General features: G+C 32.9%; 2 protein-coding genes across 2 annotated transcripts in view; both read left to right on the plus strand.

The window, feature by feature from the left end:
* Positions 1-1229, plus strand: part of HELRODRAFT_160199 (hypothetical protein) — a gene marked incomplete at both ends in the record, with an annotated part of 2935 nt that extends 1706 nt beyond the window's left edge. The window contains 2 exons of the mRNA XM_009017189.1: positions 797-868; positions 1042-1229. Coding sequence (XP_009015437.1) covers positions 797-868; positions 1042-1229 — 260 coding nt within the window. The remainder of the gene's footprint in view (positions 1-796; positions 869-1041) is intronic.
* A 433-nt stretch (positions 1230-1662) lies between these two features.
* HELRODRAFT_160200 (hypothetical protein) lies at positions 1663-2626 on the plus strand (the record flags this gene model as incomplete). The annotated part of the gene is made up of 2 exons (XM_009017190.1): positions 1663-1881; positions 2354-2626. 2 exons carry the CDS (start codon positions 1663-1665, stop codon positions 2624-2626), a joined length of 492 nt encoding a protein of 163 aa, XP_009015438.1.
* Between the last annotated feature and the right edge of the window lie 10087 nt (positions 2627-12713).

Genomic DNA, 12713 nt, shown 5'->3' on the forward strand with positions numbered 1-12713 from the left:
ATATAAATATATATATATATATATATATATATATATATATATATATATATATATATATATATATATATATATATATATATATATATATATATATATATATATATATATATATATATATATATATATATATATATATATATATATATATATATATATATATATATATATATATATATATATATATATATATATATATATATATATATATTTATATATATATATTTATATATATCTTTATATTTATCTTTATATTTAAAGATTTTTGAAAGTTGCAATAAAAATGTTATTTATAAATTTTAAAAAAATTATTAAACGTCATTTTTGAAACGTAAATACATCAAATTCCGTCAGTTGCATCACATCGTATCACATGAAGCTTTGTGACGTCACATTCCATCATTTTATATCTCTTTGTTCCATCCCCATCGCATTGTCACTTTGCAACATCACAGCAACTTTGCATCAAACAACATCACATCAAACATCTCATCACATCAACTTCACATCAAACAACATCACATCAAACATCTCATCACATCAACTTCACATCAAACAACATAACATCAAACATCTTATCACATCAACTTCACATCAAACAACATCACATCAAACATCTCATCACATCAACTTCACATCAAACAACATCACATCAAACATCTCATCACATCAACTTCACATCAAACCACATCACATCAAACATCTCATCACATCAACTTCACATCAAACAACATCACATCAAACATCTCATCACATCAACTTCACATCAAACAACATAACATCAAACATCTTATCACAGCAACATTCGATCGCATTACATCACTGTACCTCAAAATTGACGCTAATCTTCTAGCAAACTGCGTCCAACCAGGTACTTACTATTACGTTGTACATAATGGTCAGTCCTCATTACATGAAATTATTTCACGTCTCGAGCTTTTGTGTAAATGGAATCCACTTATTTACCAAAAACATTTATATACAACGCCGTCCTCATCATGCAAAACATAACATAACACAAAACATTTCACATAACATCACTAGGAAACAAACACAACGTTATACACATCAACATCACTTATCATTTAAAATCCTATCACATGGTATCAGAAATTTTTACACAAAAAAAATCAGGCAGTTGTTTTACAACAAAAAGCACGTTCTACTCCGCCGGCACACCCCACCACATCCCATCAACTGACGCAACATCAAACCAACTAACATTGCATTAGTAATGGAAGATTTTCCAACTAAATTGTTACCAAACAATTTTTTTACCATTATGTTTGTAAAGGTGTCTACTAACATGGGTTAAAATATTGAAACTCAATTAGAGTGGGAAATGCCTAAAAAACGTTGTTTAAATTAAGATATCGAATAACAATTTTTGAAAATTTTATTACAAATATTTTGAGTTAAACAAATAATTTTTAATCATTCCTAACACGTGCTTTGCATTTATATTTCACCATATGCACTTGATTAATGAAAAATCACATTTTACTGTCATGTTTTAATTTTAGGATTGCTTGTTGTGTGGTTTAAGATGGATGATAACGTTGGTTCTGTGGCGTTTTTTTATCTGTTTTATCTGTGGCGACCCGAACACACCGGCTCAGTGGTTCATACAAGAAACTTCGAAAGGCTTTTTTACATTATTAAAGCATGGAAAAGTGGTCAATGACTATAACATTTTGGGACGTGTACAGGAAGCTCAGAAAACTAAAAACATGTAGAAATGACCTATACAACAATTTTGTTGAGATCACTAAAAAATCGTCTCAAGATTTGCAGGCACAGAAAGATTTATCAAAGATCAACAAAAGCGCACTTCCTCCGAGTTCAGTGCGTCTGCTGGATGTAGTTCCACAAATTCGTCATCAAGTCGCCTTCCATATTTATGCATAAGATTTATGCATTCTTAGCAACTAACCCGCTCAACTTTACAAAAATAACCCGGCTGAAACTAGAAAGAAATACAGAGTGACAGACAATTTGTCTGAAGTGAGCTAAAAGCAATCTTGCCAAGGGCAGCAAAGAAGAGGGGATAAGCTACTTGGTAGCAGAAGAAACATTGTATCATTCGCGATGTAAACTATTTTTTGAGAGAGGTGGATATTACTTAAAAAATGATGAAGAAGGAAAGAGGCAAAGGAAAATTGATGAAAACAAGTAACTGTTTTTGTCAATGATTTGAATCAGAAATAGAGCATGGAATAACTAAACTTGACCAAGTCCACACTAAACAGCAGAAGTCTGATCAGTCACCAGATAAATCTTCACTTATTTAAAGTATTGGCTAAAAATAAAACACAAAGAAAAATATCATGACACGTTGTTGTACTTCACAAAACAGAAGAAAAGGACAGACGTTCTTTGCTTCTACGATTGCACTGACATTTTGCGAGGGCATCGCACTAATCTTGAACATGAAGACGAGAAAACATTGGAAGAAATTTTCTACAACATGTTTTCAAGAAAAGCACCAGCAGATGTGATCAAACCAGAAACTCTACCTCCAACAGAGGGTGCAGCTGCACAACATTCACTGCGTGCCTACCTGCAGACCAGGGACGGGACCCTTTTACAAATCATGTCTCTGAAACCAATCGACTATGAATGGGCATAACGTGAATATGGGTATGAGCCAGTTCCTACACTAAACCCTATGACTTCGAAGGAACTACTGAAGCTAACAAGATGTAATTGTAAATGAGATTGCAACAACAGACCCTGCGGCTTTAAGAAGAATGGGGTCACATGTGCCTCAGTCTAGAATTTGCAAGAAATTACATGCAAGTTTTGCATTTATGATGATAAGTTTGACGAAGACATAAACAATGAAATTTGAGGCATTTGACATTGTGAATAACAATAACTGTGATTGTAATTTAGCAATTTTTAAAGGAAAACATTTTTAAAATTTTGTTTTTTTGAAAATTGTCCATCCATAGCCTAACTTCAATAATTTTTTTTATGGTATTTCCCACAGGAATTGAGTTTCAACATTTTAACACGTTACTACACACCATTACAAACATATTGGTGAAAAATTATCATGTAACCATTTAGTTGGCAGATTTTTGAAATTTCCGATAAAATGCCCTTACTGCATGACTTTATCGGTCATAAATGTTGCATATTTGATGTTCATTATTGCATTATGCATTCTAGCATAGCCTACGCTTTCATGCAAAAAAGCATCCAACATAAATTGCTTCTGTTGTTTTTAACCGACTGCATTTAAAGGTTTCATCGAGGAAATGTTTGTTAAGTTCTCCCCCGGGAAGTCAACTCATGTATGCCATGCAATTTAATCTCGTTCCGCATCAATTACTTCCAATTCGTTCTACATTTTCTGATGCCCTTTTATGCTATTCTACATTTTCTGCCATTTCTGCAGTTTAAAAACATCAGTGAGAAAGATGACGATGGATGAAAGCAATTAGTAAATAAATGTTTCAAATAACGTTTGGGGGTGAAAGTTATAGCCGCTTTCACAATCGTTTCAAATTTTCATACGAAACGTTAAAACTTCGTTCATCTTATACTGAAAATAAAATTTTGTCGATGGCAAACTTCATAAAAAAACTGATGCATAATTTAGTTTAAAAATAAAATAAATTAATTTAATGCAGAAGATATTTTGAAAGAATTGAAATTATGATTGATGTTTGTTCACCATTAAATTGATAGAGTAATGAATTTTATATTACTTGTTTTCATGTTATCTACTAATGTTATATCAACAAATATCGTCTAAAATACTGAAAAATAACTTTACTGCCTCTTATAAATGACTATAGATAATTAAAATATTTCATTATATTAATACTTCGAAACTCAAAGTTTGGAAAATAAACCAACAAATGTTCGTCGCGGTTTAACATTTGAAAAATGTATACAAATAATAATCATGGACAATGGACATAAGCGGCGCAACCAGGGTTTTGTTTCGGGGGAGGGAGTTAAAATACAGTTTTTCTTTACAGAGTTCGAACTATGACAAATGAATAAATAGAGCAACAAAAAATAAAATAGGAAAAATACTATCAAAATATAAATGTAAATAAACTAAAAACTATTATTTTTATTATAACAATTAAATTATAGATAACAGACAACTTAATTTATACAAAAAATTTTTTCAAACTGAATATGTCTGGCATTTAAATTATGGTGAACGTTTAACAAAACTAGCCAATTTCGGTTCGTTTTTTGGATTTTTATTTTATCTCTTATTTTGATTGTTTAAAAATATTTAAAGCTTTGTAGGCTATAGCTTTTTTTGTGGCAATTTGACACCGGTAAAGTTGCCAAAATTTGAAGTAGAATGTATATATATATATATATATATATATATATATATATATATATATATATATGGTTACAAACTTTTATCACACAAATCTTGGGCATACTAAAGCGGATTTAGAAGATAATTTTTTGGAGGCAAAACTAGCTTTCCATACTTCTCGTATGCCTGAAGACTATTTCAAGTCTTTACACTATTTTATTATATATATATATATATATATATATATAAAACAAATAAAAATAAATAACATACAAATAAACAAAAGATAATTAAATGAAATTAAACATAATTGAATTGGTGCAAAAAAATGTGTGACGTGCCACAAATTTGCTCTTCCAGACGTTTTCAACAATTTTTGAAATACTTTCGAGATTAAATTATCAAACTAAAAATCTTATGATTTCTTAAAAAATTGAACCAGCTTCTACTGCAAAAATAAAATGAAACTTTATCTCTCCCGCCCTGAATTAGCATATTTACTCCATAACGCACATACTCATGTCGTACAATAGAATTGTCTGTACAGTGTACACATAAAGACATATTCATGCATTTGAAAATACACTGTCATGAGTTTTTCATGCATAACGATTACAATTACTAAATATTATTTATTTTATTATAATGGTAAACTTCGGCTGTGAGTGCGCCAGTTGTTACTGTAACCATCACTCTCATGAACATTAACGACGTTGAAGCTCATTAATTACAATCATAAATATGCCTTACATTCAAAGTATTTTAACCAAATTTTAACGCTGCCAATATGTTGCTAAAAGTACAATAAAAAAAATGTTTAATTTTTAGAAATATCAACAAAAATTCAAATTATTTTTTTTACAATGGCTATATGCAAACAAAACAGATCAAATTATGAAATATTTTATTTATTTTGGAGAGGCGGGGCTTTGAACCCCCCCCCCCTCCCGGCTAGGCCAATGTAGACAAAGCGGATGGATGCACGAAAGTAAATATAAAAATATTGAACAAAAATTAACGAAGAAAATAATTCTTTGAGTGAAATTTTTTGCACTCACTCGACGAAAATAAGGAGCTTATTGAAATGATGTTGAGCAATTGTATGAACAAGATAGTCTCGTGAAATCTCCATGCACCGAAACAAGCAGCAGATTAGCGGTTCTTCAAGCAGGATAGTGATATTTTTAAGCAAAATTATTCTATTCACCATTAGAAATAAGCGTGAGATATTGTTTATAGTTATAATTAAGATTCAAAAATAATGAAATAAGATCATTGTTATTATTATTTGTATTATTATCTCGCTTATATCAATTTCTTATGTTTGATTGTTGGTTTGTTTGCCAAAGAATCTTGTAATCGATTTTTCGAAAACTCCCCGTCATTCGATTGAACTGCGATTTTGCTAATTTCCGATGACAACTCATGAAATAATCAACAGATTTAATTATATTTTCTTAAACAATAGACAACTATAATAAAATAAACATATGATCTGACAAATTAATCATGTTAAATATGCCTCTGCATTGTTTTTTGATGGATTGACATTGGTTTTAGAAAACATTTCTGTTTCATCTGACTTTTTGGTTGTTGCTGGTGATTTTAATGCTCACATTGAAAGATGTAATGAATTAAATGCCATAAAACTGTTGGATATTTTTAAGTCGTTCCAAGTTTGTTGTCGAGTTGATGGACCTGCCCATATTTTGGGTGGAACACTCAATCTCGTCGTTTCATCGGTTGATTTTCCACCTACGGATTGCACGATATTTCCATGTGGTGTTCATTCAGACCATAGCTTCATCAAGATTATTTTTCCGTTTGTTTATAGGAAGCCTACTATATTAAAAAATTAGTTCGGTTATGGGATCGTATCAACAGTACATTGTTTGAAAATCTTGTTTCTCAATCGTTTATTAGTGGTCCGTTTGATTTAAAAGATCCTGATGTTATTTACAATTTGTTTGTCAAAGAGATGCAATCAATTGTTAATGCAATTGCCCCACTGCATTACGTTAAGTCCAATGATACCAACATTGCTCCCTGGTTTAATGATCAATGCAGACGTATGAAAAGAGCTTGCCGTAAATTGGAAAAAGCATATCGAAAAAACCCTAAAGATGTTAATAAAATTGCCTGAAAAAAGGCTCTGTTTTCAAAAAATTCTGTTTACACTGAATCAAAAATTTGTATTTCAAAAACTTGATCCTTGTTCATAAATCTAGTCCTAAAAAATTGTGGGCAACTATTAATAAATTATTAGGTAAATCATCCACCAGTCATTCAGTTGACGAATCTAATATAAAGTTTACCCCAACAAAATTTGCCACATTTTTTAGTGATAAGATTAAAAAAGTTAGAGAACATACAAATTCCTTGCTTGAGCCTCCCAGTGCTCCTAGTGATTTAGGGTTGTCTGACTCGTTCAGTTTTTTTATTCCATGTTCTGGTGATGAAATTAAGAAAGTTGTGCTCGGTTCACCATCAAAGACATTTTTCTATGACATTATTCCTGTGCATATTTTCAAACAATATATAGATTTGTTCATACCGGTTCTCACATTTTTTATCAATTTGTGTTTTGACACTGGTTATTTTCCTAAGGCGTTAAAACATGCCGCCGTGACTACCTTATTAAAAAAACCATCTCTTGATAAGGATGATATCGCCCGATTTCCAACCTCTTGTTTTTATCAAAAGTCGTTAGTTCTAAAACACTTTTTAATTAAATTGAATGTGCATGGTTTAATTCCAATCCATCAGTCTGGTTACAGGCAGTATAACTCTACTGAAACTGCTCTGATCGAAATTTCTTCTGAATTGTTTGCATCTATGGATTTACAAAATGTTTCACTTTTAGATTTATTAGATATGAGCGCTGCGTTAGACTGGGTCGAACAATCACTCCTTGTTCATAAACTCAAACTTCGTTTTGGAATTGCCGGTGCGATTGCTTCATGGTTCGATTCCTATTTGATTGGTAGGACGCAACAGGTTCGTTTCAATAATTTTTTGTCCAACGTCAAAGTTGTTATTTCCGGTGTGCCCCAAGGTTCGGTTTTAGGGTCTCTTTTGTTTATTTTGTACATTATCCTATTATTGAAAAAAATGGTTTCAGATATCATTGCCTTTGCGGATGATTTGCAAATAATTGGTTGTGGTAACACAGACCTGGGTTTTGAGGCGGTGGTTGATAGATTTTTTTGTTGTTTTAATGGATTAAGTAAATAGATAATAAATAATAAACAAAAACTAAACAAAAACAAAACATAAATTCTGCCTGTCGGTACTTGGCAGCAATTAAAAAAGATTAATATTAATTCCGTCAACATCGGTGGTTCTAATGTTGAGTTCTGCACTTCTGTTAAAAATCTGGGCGTTGTATTTGATACTGCAATGTGAATAGATCAACATACAAAGTCATTGATTAAAGATTGTTGCTATCAACTTTGCAAACTCAGGTAAATAAAAAATCAGTCACTTTGAAATGTTTGGTTCACGCATTCATTCACTCAAAATTGGATTACTGCAAGAGCATTTTTTACGGAGTTTCAAATCAATTGATTAGTCGTCTTCAGTCAATTCAAAATCGATGATTCCACCAGACGAAAGCAGTGCCTTTGAGTTGCATTATAGGGTGCTATATAAATTCTCTAATAATAATAATGTTAACATCTATTATTTTCCCCACAAAGAAAAAATTACATTAAGATAGATAAAATGAAATGAAATAAAGTTTGAATAAAATAATCGACGATAATCAAAAATGATTTAGGTAAAAAAAATTATAAAAGCGTATTCTACGTAGCTTGTCATTCAGTGAAAGAAACACGAAATGAGTACAACGAGAACAGATTAGTTTTACTTGATTCATTCCGTCAAATTTCTATCACAATAAACAGCGTATGATGAGGATATCGCAGAGTTAATAAGGCTATTATAAAATTGATCAGACCAAATAATGTCAACTAGCGACAAATCGAAACATTGAAAAAACCTAGCGGCGAAATTTCGAACGTGTTGATTATTATTTTTAAATGTTTTAAATTGTCAAGTAAATTGTTATGGAGGTTATTAGAATATTTGTCTATTTTATATTGTTTTGAATTGAAAAAATTAGACTCATGGCAGACGGTGAGCTCCAATATTTCAATTGTGTTGTCACGGGGTAGTGCGATGTCGGGACGAAGTGATTTGAAGAGACACGACAGTGGGCGGATCCCATCATAAACGACGTCTGCATACATCGTAACCTCTGGTCCTGCGCATGATTTCAATTTTTCTATTATTATATTTAAAATGTTGTTATGGCGTGTTGTGTATCTTTTTAATGCTGCCACTGAGCTGCAGTTGGATAGGACATGTTTGTTGGTTTGCCGATCATTGCAAAGTGTACAAAGGGCAGAAGACGATTTTCCCCATCTAAATAGATTAGCATTCGTTAGAAGCTGTTGAATAAGGCTTTTTTTCCTAACAAATTTGAACAGTACTTCAGGAAGTTTGGCGGTAAACCTCGACCAGTGAGCAATACTAACCGCGGGAATGTTGTCTTTAATCGACTAAAAATGGTCTCTTGGCAGCGGAGTGACAGCAAATGTTCCAGTTCTTCATTTACTTGCCGGTTCTTTAGAGCGCTGAGTGTCGATTTTGTGTCATTTGAGTCGGGAAGCATGTTGTCAATTTTAATATACTTATTGTATGACCCACTCCACAAATATTTTAACTCCTCGTGGTTGTTTGATTTAAGGTAATTTCGTAATTTTACTCTTACAGATTCGGCAAAATGTTTGAGTGATCTAACATTTAGACCACCTGACTTATATGGGAACGACATAGTTTCCAACAGACAGCTGCTGATAGGCAATGATAGCCATGTTCTTGCCGATTCGGTGACCAAGGTATCTAAGTTTTCACCAATCCAAGTCAGCGATGTATCGTACATTCGAAACTCAAACACAAATTGTGACGGCAAGTAAAATCTGATGATTTGTAGTTTGAGTTGAGCTGTTGTGTTCAGTTCACTGACAGTTGTTAATATTTTTTTGAGTTTATTGACCATTAGATTGTTGGCCTTTGTATTATTTCCTTCGAAATCGTATAATTTACCTAAATATACGAAGTGGCCTCCAATATCTACATGAGGAATATGTTTGTTGTCGATGGACAGCATTGGATGAAACTGTTCATAAGCACCTTTTCTTTTTCTCATGCCGAATGAGGAACATTTGTCTATCCTCATTGTTATTCCAGTAGCTTTGCACCATGCATTGTTTAAGTCGATTAACTTTTGAGCGCTTCCAGTTTTTGAGCGCAGTTAGCAATGATCGCCGTGTCCTCTGCGAATTGTAACCACGCTCTTGTCTTTAATTTAGCCGTGGGACCCCATATGTAGCTGCATTGTTGATATTCGGTTTTTTCAACTAGTTTCATTAGGGGGTTAAAGCAGAGGTTGAAGAGCAGTGGAGACATGGGATCACCTTGAAGCACTCCTCGCTTGACTGGAATGTGCGGTGTTAGCTGGTCGCATCCGGATACTGTTATTGTGTAGTTTGTGTAAATGCATTTAATTAAGTTGCTTATATGAGATGGAATATGATGGAAGTTCAGAGTTGGTGAGATGAGATTGTGGTTGACCTCTCCAAACGCGTTTCGAAGGTCGAGTAGGAAAACAATTATAGTTCTTTGATGTTTCCTGGCAGACCATCAATTTTTGGGTAGAATCCTTTTTGAATATTTGTGTTGATCAGACTATTTTTTTTCTAAAAAATTATATATTTTATTGTTGATGAATGATGAGAATATTTTGTATAAAGTTGGTTGCAATGTTATGGGCCTGAAGTTTGAAGGGTCGTTGGCGTCACCTTTTTTGTGGATGAGAACTGTGAAACCCTTTTTCCAGCAAGTGGGGATATTGCAAGATACCCAGCATTGAACCAACAGTTTGTGGAGAATTGTTTGTAGTATTGGGCATTTTTTAAATGGAATTATCGAAATCTGATCAAAAGGGCATGGTGATGATTTTGATTTATATTTATGGATTATTGTTGAAATTTCGTGGTATGTAGAAGGGCTTGTGTTGCAGAGTTTTGTAGTTTTGGAGCCCAGCTAGGTATTTGGTATTTTGTTTGATGAGGATTGTTGAGAGTTGAATGAAAAATTGATGGCATTCGGTGACACCAAACAGTGGCTTCAAATTTTCTGTTTGGTCGAATATTTTCTTGCATGTCCCCCAAAAGCACTGTTTTAGCTGAGACGTGACGTCGACTGATTGCTCGCATTTTGTTAATTTTTTTGACTTTATTTGAGCTCTGAGCGCTTTGCTTGTTGTGATGATTTGGTCATCGAAGCGCTGATTGTTGTGGCCTAGTAGCTTTAGCTGTTTTAGTTTTTTTTTTAGATTTTAGATTGATTTGTTGGAGCTGGTATTATTGACTGTTTGTTGTTTAAGAGTGCCATAGTTTGTGGCGAAATAGTTGTAAATCATTTGTTGGTAGGCGGACGTGAAGTTGTCGATATTATCATAGCTTGGAAGTGATTGTGGTTGTAGTTGAAAGTAAACGTTGGCTTCGGACCATTGGGTCGACGTCTTGGGTAGTTTGGTGCCCGGCAGAGTGGATTCGATTGTGTCACTGGCCGGCGTTGATGGAGAAATTGGTGTTGTGCGACTTGATTTGGGAAACGTTTGTTGTTCCGGGGAGATGATGCTGTATCGTCAATTTCGTTTGTTGAGTTATCCGTTAGTTGAATTTCTTTATGCATTTTGCATGAGCGCTGGTGCATAATTAACCCTTTCCTGGCTTTGCATCCTTTTCCGCAACAACACGTTATAATATTATTTTCTAAATTTATTGAATAATTATCCACAGACTTGCCATTATAAATATCAGATAAAATGTTTATGTTTGATTTTACATTTGAACGAACAACGTTGTTGTTTGAATTAGCAGTATTTTTAGTACACCTCCAGGAGTAAATTACAGTATAAATTGATTTAATTAAAATAAAATATTTAAGGTTAATGAAATTTAATTTTTAAAGTATCGCCATAATCCTCTAAATTTTTCAAGACAACAGAATCTATTTTAAAACTAATTTGAACGACATAAAATCAAAATTATGCTTAAAAATATTGAGCTAAACGTAAACGTTCAACCCTCGTATTGTTCGAGCAGCATTAATAATAATGTAAACTCTTTTATTATTCAGAGAAAACCAGTAAAATCAAAAATAGTCAAAATAAAATATGTCAATAAAATGTTAAAATTAAATATTGTATAACGTAAGATAATTATAAGATAAATAAATAAATAAATAATAATAATAATAAATCAAAAATGATTTAGGTAAAGAAAAACAAAAAAAAAATTATAAAAGCGTATTCTACGTAGCTCGTCATTCAGTGAAAGAAACACGAAATGAGTACAACGAGAACAGATTAGTTTTACATTGATTCATTCCGTCAAATTTCTATCACAATAAACAGCGTATGATGAGGATATCGCAGAGTTAATAAGGCTATTATAAAATTGATCAGACCAAATAATGTCGACCAGCGACAAATCGAAACAATTGAAAAAACCTAGCGGCGAAATTTCGAACGTGTTGATTATTATTTTTAAATGTTTTAAATTGTCAAGTAAATTGTTATGGAGGTTATTAGAATATTTGTCTATTTTATATTGTTTTGAATTGAAAAAATTAGACTCATGGCAGACGGTGAGCTCCAATATTTCAATTGTGTTGTCACGGGGTAGTGCGATGTCGGGACGAAGTGATTTGAAGAGACACGACAGTGGGCGGATCCCATCATAAACGACGTCTGCATACATCGTAACCTCTGGTCCTGCGCATGATTTCAATTTTTCTATTATTATATTTAAAATGTTGTTATGGCGTGTTGTGTATCTTTTTAATGCTGCCACCGAGCTGCAGTTGGATAGGACATGTTTGTTGGTTTGCCGAGCATTGCAAAGTGTACAAATGGCAGAAGACGATTTTCCCCATCTAAATAGATTAGCATTCGTTGGAAGCTGTTGAATAAGGCCTTTCCTAACAAATTTGAACAGTACTTCAGGAAGTTTGGCGGTGAACCTCGACCAGTGAGCAATTCTTACCGCGGGAATGTTGTCTTTAATCGACTTAAAAATGGTCCCTTGGCAGCGGAGTGACAGCAAATGTTCCAGTTCTTCATTTACTTGCCGATTCTTTAGAGCGCTGAGTGTCGATTTTGTGTCATTTGAGTCGGGAAGCATGTTGTCAATTTTAATATACTTATTGTATGACTCACTCCACAAACATTTTAACTCCTCGTGGCCGTTTGATTTAAGGTAATTTCGTAATTTTACTCTTAGAGATTCGGCAAAATGTTTGAGTGATCTAACATTTAGACCACCTGACTTGTATGGGAGCGACATAG

This window comes from Helobdella robusta (genome assembly GCF_000326865.2).
Source record: "Helobdella robusta unplaced genomic scaffold HELROscaffold_2, whole genome shotgun sequence".
NCBI classification, from domain to species: domain Eukaryota; kingdom Metazoa; phylum Annelida; class Clitellata; order Rhynchobdellida; family Glossiphoniidae; genus Helobdella; species Helobdella robusta.